The sequence below is a fragment of the Oncorhynchus tshawytscha genome, linkage group LG12, assembly GCF_018296145.1.
Source record: "Oncorhynchus tshawytscha isolate Ot180627B linkage group LG12, Otsh_v2.0, whole genome shotgun sequence".
NCBI lineage: Eukaryota > Metazoa > Chordata > Actinopteri > Salmoniformes > Salmonidae > Oncorhynchus > Oncorhynchus tshawytscha.
Genome location: NC_056440.1, coordinates 12,774,915 through 12,795,446, shown reverse-complemented (window position 1 = coordinate 12,795,446; position 20,532 = coordinate 12,774,915). Strand labels below are relative to the sequence as shown.

The following is a 20,532-nucleotide window of genomic DNA, read 5'->3' as shown; positions in this document are numbered from 1 at the left end:
CCTCAGTGCAGTGGTCAGCTGGGAGTAGGTGCTCTTATTCTCCATGTACATTACAGTGTCCCAAATCTTTTTGGAATTAGTGCTACAGGAGGCAAATTTCTGTTTGAAAAAGCTAGCCTTAGCTTAGTATTTTGGTTCCTAACTTCACTGAAAAGTTGCATATCGCAGGGGCTATTCGATGCTAATACAGAACGCCACAGGATGTTTTTGTGCTGGTAAAGGGCAGTCTGGGGTGAACCAAGGGCTATATCTGTTTTTAGTTATAGCTTTTTTGAATGGGGCATGCTTATTTAAGATGGAGAAGAAAGCACTTTTGAAGAGCAACCTGGCATCCTCTACTGACGGGATGAGGTCAATATCCTTCCAGGTTATCTGGCCCAGGTCGATTAGAAATGCCTGCTCGCTGAAGTGTTTTAGGGAGCATTTGACAGTTATGAGGGGTGGTCGTTTGACAGTAATGAGGGTTGGTCGTTTGACTGAGGACCCATTACGTACGCAGACAATGAGGCAGTGATCACTGAGATCCTGGTTGAAGACAGCAGAGGTGTATTTAGAGGGCAAATTGGTCAGGATGATATCTAAGAGGGTGCCCATTGTTATGGATTAAGGGTTATACCTGATAGGTTCCTTGATCATTTGTGTGAGATTGAGGGCATCTAACTTAGATTGTAGGACGGCCCGGGGTGTTAAGCATGTCCCAGTTTGAAGATAGATATGGGGTCCAGGGCACAGCTGGGGTCTGAAGGGGATCTATAACAAGTGGAAACGGTGAGAGACTTGTTTCTGGAAAGGTGGATTTTTAAAAGTAGAAGCTCGAATTGTTTGGGCAAGGACCTGGATAGTATAACAGAACTCTGCAGGCTATCTCTGCAGTACATTGCAACTCTGCCCCCTCAGGATAAGACAACATAGCATGGTAGAAACACAACATGACAACAAAATGGTAGCAACACAACATTGCAGCAGCACAACATGGTAGCAGCTCAAAACAGGGTACAAACATTGTTGGGCACAGACAACAGATCAAAGGGCAAGAAGGTAGAGACAACAATACATCACGCAAAGCAGCAACAACTGTCAGGTTAACACAACTGTCAGTGTAAGATCACACACGTCACATAACGTTAGCTAACGAGCCAGCAAGCTAACGTTAGCTAGGTAAACAAAATGAACATAGTGCCAAATCATGTCGTTACTACCCTTCATGAATCTGCTGGGAACTAACCAAGAAATTTCAATGTTAGCTAGCTAACATTAGGCTCTAACTAGTAAAGCAAACAGTTCTGGGATACGAATAATAACTTCATACAAATAACATTAGCTAGGGAGCCAGCCAGCTAACGTTAGCTAGCTAGCTAACAGTACACTTTATCTTGAAATTAACCACTTTCTGTCAACATTAGAAACATGTAATGTCTGAAAATGTAGCTAGCTAGAGTATCTAACCCACATACATCATCATGCATCATCATGCATTATGGATACAAGTCATTTTTCCAACAATTGTTTACAGACAGATTATTTCATAATTCACTGTATCACAATTCCAGTGAGTCAGAAGTGTACTTACACTAAGTTGACTGTGCATTTAAACAGCTTGGAAAATTCCAGAAAATGATCTCATGGCTTTAGAAGCTTCTGTTAGGCTAATTAACATAATTTAAGTCAATTGGAGGTGTACCTGTGGATGTATTTCAAGGCCTACCTTCAAACTCAGTGCCTCTTTGCATGACATCATGGGAAAATCAAAAGAAATCAGCCAAGATCTCAGAAAAAAATTGTAGACCTCCACAAGTCTGGTTCATCCTTGAGAGCAATTTCCAAATGCCTGAAGGTACCATGTTCATCTGTACAAACAATAGCACGCAAGTATAAACACCATGGGACCACGCAGCCATCATACCGCTCAGGAAGGAGACGCGTTCTGTCTCCTAGAGATGAACGTACTTTGGTGCAAGAAGTGCAAATCCATCCCAGAACGACAACAAAGGACCTTGTGAAGATGCTGGAGGAAACAGTTACAAAAGTATCTATAGCCACAGTAAAACGAGTCCTATATCGACGTAACCTGAATATCCGCCCAGCAAGGAAGAAGCCACTGCTCCAAAACCGCCATAAAAAAGACAGACTACGGTTTGCAGCTGCACATGGGGACAAAGATGGTACTTTTTGGAGAAACGTCCTCTGGTCTTTGAAACCAAAATAGAACTATTTGGCCATAAGGACTATCATTATGATTGGAAGAAAAAGGGGGACGCTTGCAAGCCGAAGAACACCATCCCAACCGCGAAGCACGGGGGTGGCAGCATCATGTTGTGGGAGTGCTTTGCTGCAGGAGGGACTGCTCCAGTTCACAAAATAGATGGCATCATGAAGTAGGAAAGAAAATTATGTGGATATATTGAAGCATCTCAAGACATCAGTCAGGAAGTTGGGTCGCAAATGGGTCTTCCAAATGGACAATGACCCCAAGCATTCTTCCAAAGTTGTGGCAAAATGGCTTAAGGACAACAAAGTCAAGGTATCGGTGTGGCCATCACAAAGCTCTGACCTCAATCCCATAGAAAGTTTGTGGGCAGAACTGAAATTGTGTGTGCGAGCAAGGAGGCCTACAAACCTGACTTAGTTACAACAGCTCTGTAAGGAGGAATGGGCCAAAATTCACCCAACTTATTGTGGGAAGCTTGTGGAAGGCTACCCCAAACGTTCTGACCTACTGGGACTGTGATGAAAGAAATAAACGCTGAAATAAATCATTCTCTCTACTATTTTTCTGACATTTCACATTCTTAAAATAAAGTGGTGATCCTAACTGACCTAAGACAGGGAATTTTTGCTAGGGTTAAATATCTGAAAGTGTGAAAAACGGAGTTTAAATATATTTTGCTAAGGTGTATGTAAACTCACGACTTCAATTGTATATTGTAGACCAATCCTCTCTCTCGGCATGTCCAGCCCACTCATTATCTCAGCCAATCATGGCTAGTGGGATGGTTGCCAACTTTTTTTGTGGCTTAACCAAGGCTCATAATTTAACAATTGTATTCATATTTACAGATGGCATACACATTGTTATTAAGGCACATGAAAGTTCACATGTTCCAGAAGGCATTTCTGCCAAAAAAAAAAAAAACATTTAAATGGCTCTCCTGTGAAGTTGTGACTTGCGCCTTGCGCCTTGTTTCCTGAAACGGGTCACATTTGTCCCTAATATGGTCATACATTTGGCATGAGGTTAGGACGTGCATCTCAGTTTCCACTTCATTTTGTGGGCAGTGTGCACAGCCTGTTTTTTCTTGAGAGTCAGGTCTGCCTATGGCGGCCTCTCTCAATAGCAAGGCCATGCTCACTGAGTCTGTATATATTTAAAGCTTCCTTTAATTTTGGGTCCGCCATAGTTGTCAGGTAATCTGCCACTGTGTACTCTTTGTTTATGGCCAAATAGCATTTCAGTTTGTCTGTTTTCTTTTCAGCGTTTCAAGTAATTATATTTTCTCTTGATTTGCTTGTGTCTAATTGTGTTGCTGTCCTGGGGCTCCTTGGGGTCTATTTGTGAACAGAGCCCCAGGACCATCTTGCTTAGGGGAATCTTCTCTAAATTAATTTCTCTGTAGGTGATGGCTTTGTGATTTTCTTTATTTAACTAGGCAAGTCAGTTAAGAACAAATTCTTATTTTCAATGACGGCCTAGGAATAGTGGGTTAACTGCCTGTTCAGGGGCAGAATGACAGATTTGTACCTTGTCAGCTCTAGTCCAACTCTCTAACAACTAGGCTACCCTGCAGCCCCAATTATGGAAGGTTTTGGATTCACTTCCTTTTAGCTATTCGTAGAATTGAACAGCTCTTTTCTGGATTTTGATAATTAGTGGGTATCGGCCTAATTCTGCTCTGCATGCATTATTTGGTGTTTTACATTACACACAGAGGATGTTTTTGCAGAATTCTGCATGCAGAGTCTCAATTTGGTGTTTGTCCCATTTTGTGAATTAATGGCTGGTGAGCAGACCCCAGACCTCACAAACCTAAAGGGCAATGGGTTCTATGACTGATTTATGTATTTTTAGTCAGATTCTGATTGGGATGTAATATTTTATTTTCCTTTTTATGGCATATTAGGCCCTTCTTGCCAGCTTTGTGGTGCTGATGTTTAGGCCGAGGCATGTACTCTAGTTTTTTTGTGTGCTCTAGGGCAACGGTATCTAGATATAATTTGTATTTGTGGATCTGGCAACTGGACCTTTTTAGATCACCATTATTTTTGTCTCACTGAGATTTACTGTCAGGTCCCAGGTCTGACAGAATCTGTGCATAAGATCTAGGTGCTGCTGTAGGCCCTCTTTGGTTGCAGACAGAAACACCAGATCATCAGCAAACAGTAGACATTTGACTTCAGATTCTATTAGGGTGAGGCAAGTTTCTGCAGACTGTTCTAGTGCTATATATATGTTGAAGAGGGTGGGGCTCAAGCTGCATCCCTGTCTCACCTCCCGGCCCTGTGGGAAAGGGGAAAGGGAAAGGGGGATACCTAGTCAGTTGTACAACTGAATGCATTCAACTGAAATGTGTCTTCCACATTTAACCCAACCCCTCTGAATCAAAGAGGTGCAGGGGGCTGCCTTAATCGATAGCCATGCCATCTAAATAAATGTGTGTTTTTTGCCAATTTTAAATGCACACTTTTTGTTTGTGTACACAGATTTTATTATGTCGTATGTTTTTCCCCTAACACTGCTTCCATTCATTTGTATAGCAGACCCTCATGCCAAATTGAGTCAAAAGTGTTACGGTTTTCTTCCGTCGAAGGAGAGTCGGACCAAAATGCAGCGTGGTTAATAATATACATCTTTAATGAAGATGAACACGAACAATACAAAAACACAAACGGAACATGAAAACCTATACAGCCTATCTGGTGAATACAAAACACTGGGACAGGAACAATCACCCACGAAACACTCAAAGAATATGGCTGCCTAAATATGGTTCCCAATCAGAGACAACGAGAATCACCTGCCTCTGATTGAGAACCGCCTCAGGCAACCATAGACTTTGCTAGAACACCCCACTAAGCCACAATCCCAAAACCTACGAAAAAACCCCATACATAAACACATCACAAAATAAACCCATGTCACACCCTGGCCTGGCCAAATAAATAAAGAAAACACAAAATACTAAGACCAGGGTGTGACAGAACCCCCCGAGCAGCTCCGGCTGCTCCATGCAGACTGGCATCTCTGGCTGCTCCATGCAGACTGGCAGCTCTGGCTGCTCCGTGCAGACTGGCAGCTCCAGCTGCTCCATGCAGACTGGCAGCTCTGGCTGCTCCATGCAGACTGGCAGCTCCGGCTGCTCCATGCAGACTGGCAACTCCGGCTGCTCCATGCAGACTGGCAGCTCCGGCTGCTCCATAGCGCTCTGGCAGCGCTAAACAGGCGGGAGACTCCGGCAGCGCTGGAGAGGAGGAAGGCTCTGATAGCGCTAGACAGGCGGCAGACTCTGACAGCGCTGGAGAGGAGAAAGGCTCTGACAGCGCTAAACAGGCGGGAGACTCTGACAGCGCTAAACAGGCGGGAGACTCCGACAGCGCTGGAGAGGAGAAAGGCTCTGGCAGCGCTGAACAGGCGAGGCGCACTGAAGGCCTGGTGCGTGGTGCTGGCACTGGTGGTACTGGGCCAAGGACACGCACAGGAAGCCTGGTGCGGGGAGCTGCCACCGGAGGACTGGTGTGTGAAGGTGGCACAGGATGGACCGGACCGTGAAGGTGTACTGGAGAGCCTGAGAGCAGGGCTGGCAAAGGACGTGTAAGGCTAGGTAGGTACACAGGAGGCCTAGTGCGTGAGGCTGGCACAATCTTCACCAGCCGACTAACACGCACCTCAGGATGAGTATGGAGCGCTGACCCAGGTGCCATCAAATCCCCGACACGCTCCGTAGGGCGAATATCGTACCTAAAGCACCAAACTAGCAACTCCCTCATAACTCTCTCCTCCACTTTCCCCATTAACTCCTTCACAGTCTCTGCTTCACTCACCTCCAACACCGGCTCTGGTTCTGGTCTCCTCCTTGGCTCCTCACGATAAACAGGTGGAGTTGGCTCAGGTCTGAACTCTGACTCTGCCACACTCTCCCTGAGCCCCCCAAGACATTTTTGGGGCTGACTCTCGGGCTTCCTTCTGCGCCGCCGTGCTTGTCTCTTCAACTCCATTCTCCTATAACCGCACTGCTCCAGCGAATCCCAGGCGGGCTACGGCACTCTCCCTGGGTCGACCGCCCACCTGTCTATTTCTTCCCAAGTCGAATAATCCAACCTTGGTTGCTCCTGCTGCCGCAGCCTGTCACCACGCTGCTTGGTCCTGTTGTGGTGGGTGATTCTGTTGCGGTTTTCTTCCGTCGAAGGAGAGTCGGACCAAAATGCAGCGTGGTTAATAATATACATCTTTAATGAAGATGAACACGAACAATACAAAACAACAAACGGAACGTGATACTAAGACCAGGGCGTGACAAAAAGCTTTTTTGAAATCCACAAAGCATGAGAAGACATTGCCTTTGTTTTAGTTAGTTTGTTTGTTTGTCAAAGAGGGTGTGCAGGGTGAATACGTGGTCTGTCGTACGGTAATTTGGTAAAAAGCCAATTTGACATTTGCTCAGTACATTGTTTCACTTAGGAAATGTACATGTCTGCTCTCTCTCTTCCACATGTTGTATTTATTTTTCAGAATGTTGTTTTGTCTTGTCACCTCATTGTTCTTTCTGTCTTAATCTCTAAAAACCCAGATAAGACGTCTCAGAAAACAATCAGACATCTGGAGTTCATGGATGGTTCAACAGATGTTCTAAATACACATCCTCCCATGCGGTGTGACGTTCCACTACCAGTTTAAAGTAAAGAAATTGAAAACGGCCAAATCTCTGCTTCGTGTGAACCATGTTCCTCGAATAAGCTCTCTCTCTCTATCTCTCTCTTAGTCATTAGCTAAATGCTTTATGGTCGCCTCAACTTTGTGTCATTACAGAGTTGGGCAACAGAGAGACAGGGAGAGAGAGAGACATGCATGCCTGATTTTTCAAGAATCCTCAAGTAGGGCTTAAAATTAAAGTGTGGGAACCACTCCAGAAGCTTTCTCCTCCTCTCCTCGGTGTTGCCCCAAATGGCACCCTATTCCCTACAGTGTGTACTACTTTTGACCAGAGCCCTATCTTTATAGGGAATAGGGTGCCATTTGGTACGCATCCGGTTTCTCTATCAGCGCTCAGAAGCCCAGTCCGTCATCCATCTCCTCCACTCTGAGAGAGAGCTGTTGAACCAACCAACGTGGCATCACATCTCACTGAGACGTTAATACTCCATTAATTACTCTCATCTTGACCTGGGACTAAAAGGAGACCCTGTGTTTCCATGATCTAGCGTAGAAAACGCATTAGCTCACGCTCTCCCCAATAGCTTTAATTTGCCGTTAACGGCAGACGGTTTGCCGCTAAGTGACCGATGAGTCAATATGGTAACATGTTTCTAATATGTATAGCTATGGCCCTCAATGTTTGTCTAAAGAGATGCATTGGGATTGTGTTTTGTATGGAGATGGCGGTGATAATATGCCAGATGAATCTATCCAATTTTAACAAATTAATATCCTATCCTGTAACAGGCAGCGAGGCAGCAACTCAGACAGGCCATATCAAATGATTACTCTGACCTAGTATCTGTTTTCCTTTTCAGATCATAATGAATAAAACAGTGGGGACCTGATCCTAGATCAGCACTCTTACGCTGAGACACTTTATGAATAAGTGCCCAGAACTTTTGGCTCTTGCTTCAGCAAAAAACTATTTCAGAGCATGATGGTGTTGATAGCAGAACCTTCACTGCTCTAGCCATCATAAGTAATGTAGTTTCTAGTCTATAATTGATCCATTTGCTGGATGATGGCCGGTTCAGTCTACTCTATTCACACTGGATGATGTAGCTAATGGGTACTGATGGTTTTTAATGTAGAGTGATATTCCACTCAATACAGGCCAGCACCACTGATATTATAACTGGGTTGGGCCTCTGAAAATGTTTCAGGGAAAAGCAACAACGTTGACTTATGGGAAATTAAAGCAGCACTTCTCAATCTCTGCTTCCGCCCTTCCGCCTGTTCGAATCCCTAAGCTAGGCAAAACATCTGTTGATGTGCCCTGGAGCAAGGCTCATAGCCCTAATTGCTCCTGTAAATCGCTCTGGATTAGACCATCTGCTAAATTACTATAAGTGTAAAAGTCTAAACCTAATAATAAACCGAGCATAGCACCTTTATCACACAGAGGAGGGTGTCGCTTTCATTGTGTTTCTCCTGAGGAGTCACGAAAACACCTCTTTCTATCGTGGTGTTTTTCCTGACACAGGAGCAGTGGGAGATGCCAACATGATGCCTATGATATTTACTGTGAATCTCCTTCTGACAATATGCTCTCTCTACTCTACCGCCTAACCCATGTGTGAGTCAGTGTGCAGGCATACATGCCTGCCTGTGGGAGTAAACAAAGGGAGAAAAACACTGTGAGAGGGAGGGACAAGAGGAGGTCCATGCATGCTGTCTATCCTGGCTCACATTGCTCTGTGTTGTAGAACGGTGTGCCGCATGGTGGGAATCGCTTCACAGTCAGGCACGGAACTCAATATGGAGAGAGAGAAAACATAACGTGTCAATTATCTACGGCACAACCGCTGAAAGATTCATTGGAAATCGCCGGAATGTTCCACAAGACCAAGCATCTCTCAGAACAGAGAAGAAAGATCAGCAGTAGTGTAAGGCTAGCTGAATAATTACCATGTTAAGTCAACAGCATTAACATCGGATCTCACGTAATAATAGTCTTGGTGAATTATATATGTAGTAGAATTAAGTTGATTACTTGAATTATGAAAAAAGGTAGTCAGATGTTAAAGCACTGGTCATTTTCTTTGAATAAGCCAAATCTGAAGTCATATCTGCAATGATTTCATTGGTTTCTGGGAATCCAGAATGTTTAGGGGACCCTACCATCCAACAGCATGCATGATGTATCATAAGAATTAATTTCCAACTATTTTATTTTTCCTGACATTTGGAGCATTGTTTACTGGGAGCGCTTGTCTTTCTCAGTCAAGTTAATTGCTGCGATGATTGGATTAACTCGAAACATGAACAGACAAGTGAACAGGAAAAAACAAGTTCCGATTTTGATTAGCAGTATGAATAACTGAGCCACACAGACATCTCCTCTGAATCTCTGCTCTCATTAGATCGATTCTTCCAGCGTCACCATCACACACAGACTGCAAAATCAGAATAAACTAAATAATCACACACAGCATGTCATGAAGCCCACACACAAACACACACACACACACACACATGCACACGCACTTGCAGGTACACACGGACACACACACATGGAAATGGCTTAAAACGGACACACAAGATGATGTTCATAATCGTGTTCTGACAAAGCTGTTGAACTGGACCAGGGTTCATCATGACCCAGGCTTCAGGTCAGGAAGTCCTGGCCATTGGTTCCCATGCAGAGGGCAAAGCTGAAATGATGTTAATACAACCAGCTGCTTTGCCCTGCCCTGTTGGAAGTGATGTTGAATGTGATCTGACTCTGGCCAGGCCATGGATGGGATCAAGGGGTGAGGTGAGGTCAATGTGAAAACAGCACACACAAGCACACACACACACACACACACACACACACACACACACACACACACACACACACACACACACACACACACACACACACACACACACACACACACCATCTTATCTGATAAAGCCATAGCTCTGGTTGCATGCTCTCCTGCTAGCCAAGCCAGGCCATCAAGGCAGGCCTCCTACTGAAAAGGATCCATGTTCAATCCTCTATGATCCCCCCCTTAGTCCCCGCCCCTCCCCCTGAGCACACCAGATTACTGATATCATTATAATGGACGGTCTGGCAGAGTGGCTGCGGTCACATTTAATTTGGCATGTCCTGATATCTACACTAGATAATCAGCCTTTACACCTGAGGGAGGGAGGGAGAGGGAGTGTATCCAAAAGACCTAGAGAGGTAGAGAGACAGAGAACGATGGAGAGAGAAAGGTTGAGTGAGAGAGACAGTGAAGGAGAGAAAGAGAGAAAGGTAGCATGAGGGAGAGAGAGAAGAAAGAGAGTGTTATTCAGCATACACACCAAAGGGGCGAAGGGAGTCTGGCTGCACTTGTCAGATTTACATTCTAATGAGAGTAACCTACTTTAGGCTTCTCAGAAGACGCACAGTAGAAACTGATTCACTTGGACATCTCTCAACACTGATGAAACATTTAAAGGTGCAATTTGCAAAATGTTCACCTCTTCAATGGTCAATTCGATTAACAATACCTATTATATTCTTGAGGAAAATAATATGTGGCTCTCGAGCTTAGTACAACTGCCTTAGAACAATAATGGTTAAAACAATGTTGTTCTCATGGACTGATCTCATTCATGTAGCTTTATAATAAACCAAGTGGAAGGGCTGTCATTTGGCTGAAAAACGAGTTATGGATTGTTCTTGTAAAGGGGGGCTGGTGTTTGCTTCCTTATATAGTGCATATTTTTCGAATATCCAACACTGAGATCCTATAAATATGTCATTCTATGGGTATCAATATTGCACAAACATATGATTTCCTATGTGATGACTGGGCTGAATGTACTGTATTACTGATGACATAATCTGACTTCATTCATTATACTTCAATACTATGATTTGATCAATACACAATCAGTATTGAGTCATCCCTACTGAGGCCAGTAGAATTGTTAATGTGAGGGAAAAGTTCCTATCAACTGCACCAGGATTCCTTCTCTTGCAGGCTGCTCTCTTGCAGAAACGTATTGGATATATAGGCTATTTTAACTATACAAGGTGCGTTTCATTTACCACTTTATCCGTATTGGCATTGTTGAGAAGAAGTGTCACAGAACTTCTAGCATTACATTTAGTTTGTGCATTTAGTAAACTCCATCTTCACCATTCTCCATCTAAACTATTCCTCGATTCCCTTGGAAAGAGTTTTATTGAAGACATTCAGCCCAGCTAAAGAAAGTTATTTATCAGTTGGTGGAAATGTGAATTCTTGTTTGAAAGATACTGGCATCTATGTTTTGCTGTTGCTCCCTCCCGCAGAATGGGCTTTCAGTCCTACAACAGATACATTTCCCCAGAGCAGCAGAGTGACGGCCTGAAATGCTATTTCCTTTGAAGGGCTTACCATACATATTTCAACTGTGCACTACCAACAACGCTCAGGGAGCAGAAAACACATCGCCAATCTCCTCCACTGCACTGCAATGGGATTCTATTCATCCAAGCTGAGCATCTATCCATTGTTCTATCAATGTATTTACAGTGTCTCTCTGTATCTCTCTTTCCACTCATCTGTCAGAGTTTAGGTCTAGAGACTTGAAAGCTACCATTTTGAAAGTGTGACGGAAGAAAACAGAAATGTATTTGTTCTTCACAAGAAAAAAAATTAGTATATATGCAGTGATACATGCAAGTCAAGAAGCCCCTTTAAAGTGATCTTTTGAATTTAATTTTTAATGAAGTTAAATAGAACGCAGAACAGGAAGGTTCTAAGAGTGAATAGAATAGAACCACTAAAAAAAATGCAGAGTTCTTCGAACAAAGATCACAGGGTTGTAAAAGAAAAGATTCACCATCGGTCTCTTTATTTTCCAGTAGCAACTCATGCAAAATAGAGGAGGTAGATCAGAGGAATTCAGAGAGAGACCAACGTTTTCGCTCAATACTAATGAGATGAACACTGCCAGAAATATATCTATGAATATCTATCTTTCTGGAGAGAAAAAAAAAACTGTTTGAGTTCTTTCCCTTAATCCATTCCCTATCAGATCTAGGCTAATCATCACTTCACAGCCTTCTTGTTGCTGGAAACATCTCAGCTAATAAAACACATCCAACATCCAAAGACTCAGAGCTGCCTGAGCTGCAAAGCCAGTCGAAGCAGGTCAACTCTGATATTAGAAATGGACATTCTTTCCAGCTGACCACTAATACTCAGTCATTAACATATTATTCCATCATAACAAACTGAGATTGACACATATAAACCATCATCGCTATCAGGAACTTATCTCAGTTATGACTGATCAATAAACATGATTGATCAGATATGAAGGGCACCATATACTATGTCTGGGGGCTCTGTCTGGATCAAACATCACTGTAGAACAGGGGTGTTCAAACCCAGGCCTTTGGGTCTACAGTACTGCTGCTTTTATTCCGTCCCTGGTAGTTGATTGATTGTAATTATATTTATTGAACTAGAGTTCACTCACTAGGACGTACACCACTGGCAAAGATTAAACCTAGCAGTGTAACAGCCTGGATTTGAGCACTCTGCTGTAGTTTGTGGGTTCTGATTACACCATAGTTACTTTCTCCTCTTTACAAATAATCTAGGATTGGTTCTACCTAACCTCTGTCTTAACCTTCACCATTGTGATCTAAAGTACCAGGCCAGTATGGCTACACTAAAGGCAGGAGAGTATACACAGACTGACTAAAGAAGGATCGGCGCTAGGCTACGTGCTGACTGAGTTATCAGCCTGACAAAGGCCCCTGTTCAACCATCTAATTTAAGAACTGCTTCTTCTCTGCCTAATTAACAATTTACTAGGCCATCAGTCAGCCCCTCCATTGTGGTATAATCAGCGTCACAAACCGAACCGAGCGCACCGGCACTCTGAAATGCACCCTTTCATGAGAAGCACATACACCAGGACATGCAGCATTCAGTCACCATAAGGTTGACTTGTCATTGTGTTGGATGTGCTCGTGCCATAACATGAACCCTCTGTGTCAAATGAACTGGTCCCAATAGGCTTGGTTAACTAATTCTGTGTCAGATAGGGTTAACTTCATAGACATGGTACGGTACTAGATAGCATTAACTAGCTGTGTCAGATAGGGTTAACTTCATAGACATGGTACGGTACTAGATAGCATTAACTAGCTGTGTCAGATAGGGTTAACTTCATAGACATGGTACAGTACTACACAGCATTAACCCTCAGTGTCAGATAGGGTTAACTTCATAGACATGGTACGGTACTAGATAGCATAATCTAGCTGTGTCAGATAGGGTTAACTTCATAGACATGGTACGGTACTAGATAGCATTAACTAGCTGTGTCAGATAGGGTTAACTTCATAGACATGGTACAGTACTACACAGCATTAACCCTCAGTGTCAGATAGGGTTAACTTCATAGACATAGTACGGTACTAGATAGCATTAACTAGCTGTGTCAGATAGGGTTAACTTCCTGGACATGGTACGGTACTAGATAGCATTAACTAGCTGTGTTAGGTTGGACCCAGATAGATTAAACCACACAAGTTACATGGTATACACCGGAACATGGAACAGTCATTCCAAATGGGCCTGTTTGACTTCAAGTATAAAGTTTCAACTCTTATATGTCACATACACAGGATACAGCAGCTGTAAAACAGTACCATATATACAGGGTGAATTGACTTGACATGGAACCTGTCAGATAGGGTTGACATGGTACTATACTGTGTGTGCCTTGTGCCAGTACACATGACTCAGCATTACCTCTCTGTGTCAGACAGACATGCACTGGTCGGTCCTGATAGGGCTGGTTATCCTTGACTTTACATTGTGCGTGCCTCATGCCAGTAGAGAACACACTATTAACCCAATGTGGCAGATAGCGTTGATTTAGTTGACATGGTACTCCACTGTAACTAGCTCATGCCAGTACCCATAACATCGTATTAACTATGTGTGTCAGATGTCAGATAGGCCTGTGCTCTGCTGAAGCCCCTGAGAGTGGCTGTGCGTGTGAGGACAACGAGATGGTCAGGCCGATCAATTAGCTAGCTCACAGAGCCATCCACCTATGTATAAACACATGCTAAAGAGTTAAATGGTTATATCTGATAGAACAAGACAGCGAGAGGAGCATCAGATTCAAAAGATGTGATGGATACTGCCGATCAGGGGCGCAACTTTCACTGGGGACAGGGGGACACGCCACTTTCTAAAATTGCATTTTCTTCCCCCCCAGTGTTATCATTGGAATGTGATACAAAATTAGGCAAAGGGTTGCTTTAGGACCATGCGGACGACTCCTAGCGGTCGGGTAGGCTGTTTGGAGAGTTTATCCGATTGGATTAAAAATTCGATTAAAAGATGACCCCCCACTTGTAAAACCAAAGTTGCACCCCTGCTGGAGATAGTGACATATTGGATTGCCCCAGGGGTGTTCGTGTGGTTAGTCTGTTTGTTGGCTGTATGGTGTATCATATCTAAACTGAGCATCTGTTGCAAGTTCAAATCCCCAACCTGACAAGGTACAAATCTGTCGTTCTGCCCCTGAACAGGCAGTTAACCCACTGTTCCTAGGCCATCATTGAAAATAAGAATTTGTTCTTAACTGACTTGCCTGTTTAAATAAAGGTAAAAAAAGAAAATAATTGCACAATGTAACTGTTGGTGAGGTTTTGATCTTGGATGCCACGCGTAGGCTTCTTTAAATGATTACGATACCGCTTCTGTCAGAGTGGAGTTTTTAAGCACACTAATAAATGTGCCACCAGTGTTGTGTAACTGAATTTTCAGTTGGAAAGGATATTGGCCCTACCCAGAAGAAACAGCAAAGGCTCATATTGTATGACCTACGTCGGCCAGTCGAAGGAGGCACATTATTTCTCATAGGCTGTAGCATCCTGGAAATTCTAATTTTAGTTATCCCTTACAAATTCTAAATTCCAACAGTCAGGCAATAATCCAGAAAGGGGATTAGAACCCTATAAACCAAAGAAGGGATTAGAACCCTATAACCCAAAAAGGGGATTAGAACCCTATAACCCAAAGAGGGGATTAAAACCCAATAACCCAAAGGGGGGATTAGAACCCTATAACCCAAAGAGGGGATTAAAACCCAAATAACCCAAAGGGGGGATTAGAACCCTGTAAACCAAAGAGGGGATTAGAACCCTATAACCCAAAGAGGGGATTAGAACCCTATAACCCAAAGAGGGGATTAGAACCCTATAATCTGCATGAGTTTCAGATTCTATTTACTCAGTTCAACCTTTGGTTTTTCTTCCACATAAACAAATATAATTTTCTTTGTTTATCCTCTTAGTCTCTGTCTACTGATTAGTAATGACGGGTTTGGAAGACATGGGCTAACCTTCAGGATGGTTCTGGGGCCTCTCTCTCTGTCTCTCTCTCTCTCTCTCTCTTTCTCTCTCTCTCTCTCTCTGTGTGTAAACAACACTGCGATTCATGAGGGCTAGCCTGCTGAGCCAATTAAAAGGGTTCCCCTGAAGAACTGGGGCTCATTAGGATTCACTGAACATTGACTGTGTCGCAAATGGAACCCTATTCACTATATAGTGCACTACTTTTGACCGGGGCCTATAGTGCAGTATATAGGGAATAGAGTCCCATTTGGGATGCAACCAGTATCCTTCAGATTACCAATCTATGGAGACTTTCTGCCAATGCAATCGAAAACTAGGCACTAACTACAACCTCCTGCACACGTCTAGGACCAAGGTTATTCCCTATGGGAGGGCATCATCTTGCTGGCCATTTAGGCCCTTGGGAAGAAGGAGGTCTCTGGTGTCGAATGTGATTCTGTTACCCAGGATTTAGGTCACATTTCAAGACACTTGACTTTAAGACACACCCCAATGAAGAACGAGCTACATCAATGTACAATCGTTGGGAAATTGCCACCCACTGCCTTTAAGCATTCGTTGTCACTGTGTGTTTTGTCTATTATAGCACAGGAGATTGGTGGCACCTGCATTGGGGAGGATGGGCTAGTGGTAATGGCTGGAGCAGATTCAGTGGAATGTTATCAAATACATCAAACACATGGTTTCCATGTGTTTGACGCCATTCTGTTGGCTCCGTTACAGACATTATTATGAGCCTTCCTCCCCTTAGCAACCTCCACTGTATTATAGCCATCAGAGACTTTGGAGAAGGATTCACTCTGATGGTATCAATTTAAGAGCTATAAAACCTGTTGTGTACCGTACTTGAAAAAATAAAAGTTGAATACTTGTTGTTACCTTGCTTTACAGCCAAGGTGCACAAACACAAGGGCAAGCTGAAGAGAGGAAAATACCAGGTTAAAAAAGGCTTCTAAAGTTTGTAATTTCCACTTTAAAATGATAGACTTGATTTGCCCTAATGACAAATGCATCAACCCCTACAGAAAATCCATTCATTATAATCCACATAACAATTCACATGCTGCAGGATTATTTTCCTGCTGTAGCAAACCGGCTCAAATTAAGATCCTACATCTGTATGTTCCTATAGCTATTGAAGAAGACTCACTTCCCACTGGGCAAAGACATCACCAGATCAACCTTCAATTCATTCAAACATGAATTCAATTTGAAATCAACCAAATCTTGAAACCTGCATTGATAACGTCTAGCAAATTACATTTAAAAAACGTAATTTGATGCAACGTGATAGAATGTGATTACGTTTAAAAGAAACTCTGGTGAAATAGCGTGAGAAGTAACTCAACCAATCTTTTCCAGCTGCAGCCAGTCTGGTCTGTTTCATATAGCATACAGTCACTTTTTCGGGCTAAAGTGTTGTGTATCCTTCCTCCAACTGTAATTGGGTCTTGGTTTGCGTATCAGCTTAATGCCAAAACATATGCTGTGTTGAAGACAATCCTGTTGACTGCAATTGACCCCTGGGAGGTTTATCTCAAACCTCACGGGAAGAGTTCTGCCTCTGTTTCATTGGCCGTATGCCAGTCACGGCCAATCCAGTTTAGCCTTGCTGCCTTATCTGAAGAACCTCAATTAGAGCATCCTGGGTAGGAGCACACGCATGCAACACCTTTTCTCAGCACTATATTGATCCACATGGGACTGCATTGCATGGTGGGGAAATGGTGGAGGCAACCTGTTTGTTCTCTCTCTCGCTATCTCTCTGTCTCTGTCTCTTTCTCTCTCTCTGTCTCTCTCTCTCTGTCTCTCTCTCTCTCTGTCTCTTTCTCTCTCTCTTGTGCTCTCTCTCTCTCTTGTTCTCTCTCTCTACTCTCTCTTGTTCTCTCTCTCGCTCTTGTTCTCGCTCTCTGTCTCTCTCTCTCTCTCTGTCTGTTAACCACATTGTTCGTAATATGGTAATAATAATCTCTCTCACGTTCTCATACACACCTCTCATAGACACCTCTCATACACACCCCTCATATATACCTCTCATACACACCTCTCATACACACCTCTCATACACACCTCTCATACACACCCCTCATACACACCCCTCATACACACCTCTCATACACACCTCTCATACACACCTCTCATACACACCTCTCACGGCTTCCCTTGTCTCTCCTTCTTTCCGTCCAGGCTCTCTATCGCTGTAACCTCTCTCTCCTCTCTCTCTCTCAAACGCGGCCATACAAAACACAAACCGACATTTATTTCAAAATCCCGTTTAGAGTACAGCAGCTGCCATGTCTCATTGTGAATTTATACCTATGTGATGTTTGATCATACCTAATGCAGCTTATATGCTAATCAAACTTTGTTATTCATGTTTCTGTGCCATCTTTTTTTCAGCTCTAATATTCCAAACAATTAATCCTGCTTCCTCATAACTGGTCACTTCAAGCAACCTATTTACAAAGATAGTGCAAAAAGTCAGCAAAATGTATATTTTCCTTGCACAGTGTTGCCAAAACCCAGTGTTGCCAAAAAAAAAACTAATTGAAAAAAGCCCTCATTGTTTGGTTTCAAAGCTCATGAAACTAAAGCATTCAGCTCCATATAATGGTTTTATCCATTTGTTTGTCTTCTATTGGCTTTTCTTGACAGGAATTAAAGAAAGAATCCCCAGAGCAACAGCTCAAATGAATTCAAATCAATGTTTCTTAGTCGCATACACAGATTTTAAAATGTTATCAAGGGGCAGTGAAATTCTTGTTTTGTTATCTCCAACACTGCAATAATACCTAGAAAGGACGACCAAAGAAATACACAGATAATCCAGAAAAAGTACAAAATTAAGAAAATTAAGAAAAATCAGAAAGAGCGATGTCAGAGATCAGAATTGAAATGTACTGTATATACACATAATGGTGTTATTCCAGGAGAGGTGGCTGATATTTGATCATATGCTGTCTGAATGAGAAATTGCATACATTAAACCTGCTTTAGCTGTGACCGTTCAATAAACACACGACATGACAGCCTTATTAATGAATCTATTCAAAGAAGGCCTAATGGCCTTTGAGGTATACAAATTACAACAGCACAACCCCACTGAAATATCAGCAGACATTGTCTGGCATTTCTTTACACTTACTACTAGATCACAACAGAAAGTGAATGATGAATGAACCTTAGCTCATAGAACACTGGGGAGCATTCCAAGTTCCATGCCAATGAGATGGGATACAAATGAATTAGCATTAGCTGTGGGTATATCAAACGGAATAAACAAACAAATGCCTGTTTGATTTGTAGTTGTGGAATACAAACACACTGTTGTCTCTACTGTAATCTGCTGCTTTCCTCCTATAATCCTCTGTTTTTAGTAATGAACAACATGAGGCCATAGGAGTGTACACGACATATTGCGTAAGCAGAGTGGGCTTGAATGTCTGTGTGTGTGTGTGTGTGTGTGTGTGTGTGTGTGTGTGTGTGTGTGTGTGTGTGTGTGTGTGTGTGTGTGTGTGTGTGTGTGTGTGTGTGTGTGTGTGTGTGTGTGTGTGCCCGTGTGCTTGAGTGCCCGTGTGCTTGAAGTTATGATATGCCCCCTCCTTCGACACACACACCATCCAGTCATTACATGATTCATTTTACTGCTACATGATCACCAACACAAATCTGGATCTCTCCCGACCCACATTCATTAAGAATCACCTTCCCTCTAAACCCTAGTGCCCCCTGTTGTCGCACTGGTTACAGACATAGCCCAGGCCACCACTAAACCATTAATTATGGGTAAAGCAGTTGGAAAAGAGCGATATAATCCGATCGGCATGAGCATTAAAGCAGACCATCTGCAGACTTCATCAAAGAGCAGCTCCTAATGGCCATGGCACAAACCGCAAAAATAGAAGATACCGGCGAGGCGCGAGGTTGCTAAATCCGCTCGGGCATGTTGTTATGCCAAACTGTGTAAATATACTGACGCAACTGTCCCTTGGCCACAGTCGAGTGATAGAATGTCATATCTATATAACCATTATTGATAACATCAAAGTCATTCATGGTGTGAGGATGTGTTTTACGGTAATCAATTAATGATGACTAGCCAACATGAGATATAGACCTACTAATTACCCCCCTCAATGTTCATATTCAACGTTATTGATCCAATACTGTCAGAGCTAGATTAACATATATTATTCTATTTTATAAATATATTGTTTTATGAAGGTAAGAGTAGCACAAATATAATGATAACTTTTCTCACAAAGCACTTACTCAAGTTGCATTATGTTCACCAAGTCGAAATCCATTGAGAAATGTTTTCTCTTAGTCCAAATCATCCAAACAACCTTCCGTTGATTTCTAGGGGTTCCGCGCGCTCTCCTCCAAGTTACCTTCTCAAGGTAGTAGCATGCGGAGGGCAATGACTGTGCTCGATTTCGATTTTATTGGTGTCCTAATTTACAATCACGTACCTGTATCATTCTAGTCAATGCAACGTATAATCAACTTTATGGGATGTTGCCTGTGTACTTACCCTCAACAAGACTGGTCTTCATGATTTTTGAATACATCCAGTAGTTGAATAAATCCAACAGATGAAGCCTGTTTGCGGAGACTGTATATCCGCTCTTTAGTTGCAATCGATAGATAATTGCAAATCCAGGGCACGGTGTTGTCACGGACCTCCCAGTCACCGTTACATTCAAACTTTAGCCGGAGGTTTTCCTGCTGAAGCCGACTGGAGAACAACGTCTCCGGCTGGAACGGCGCACAGTCATCTGGGCCAGTGGGAGCGAGACAAGAAGTGTATAGTATCCAAACTCAACCAACACACAACGCAGGCTACGGGAGCGCACAGCGTAGAACAACACCCCAAAAGGACGCGCGAACAATCAACAAAAAAACACACAAAGAGCACTAAGTTCCAAAATTGGTAAAGTCTAAAAGAGACAGAACAAATCAGAAAGGAATCCATGGACAGGCTACTGATGTACACATCCTGTCTGATTTCTAACTGACTGTATTCGGAAGTACATCTATATGTGTTTGGATATTGGCTGCACTGCCCAGCGCAGTACAACATGGGTTTGCATGGGGGTCGCATAAAAGAGAGGGCGGTGCCGTGAGAGAGAGAGAGGGGGGGGATTCAAAGATGAATGTTTTATGGGTCTGGATCAGGGACTGCGCGCTAATGAATGTTTTAGAAGATACGGGTGGTTTGACGTGCGGGGAATCTGTTTTGGATCAAACATGCACAAGCACGCAC

At 43.1% G+C, this 20,532-nt stretch overlaps 1 protein-coding gene across 1 annotated transcript in view; it reads right to left on the bottom strand.

Annotated features, from left to right (window-relative positions):
- rtn4r (reticulon 4 receptor) overlaps positions 1-20,335 on the bottom strand; it is a 69,355-nt gene extending 49,020 nt beyond the window's left edge. Inside the window, exon 1 of the mRNA XM_024438204.1 lies at positions 19,801-20,335. Coding sequence (XP_024293972.1) covers positions 19,801-19,837 — 37 coding nt within the window. The 5' untranslated portion in view covers positions 19,838-20,335. The remainder of the gene's footprint in view (positions 1-19,800) is intronic.
- Positions 20,336-20,532: the final 197 nt, after the last annotated feature.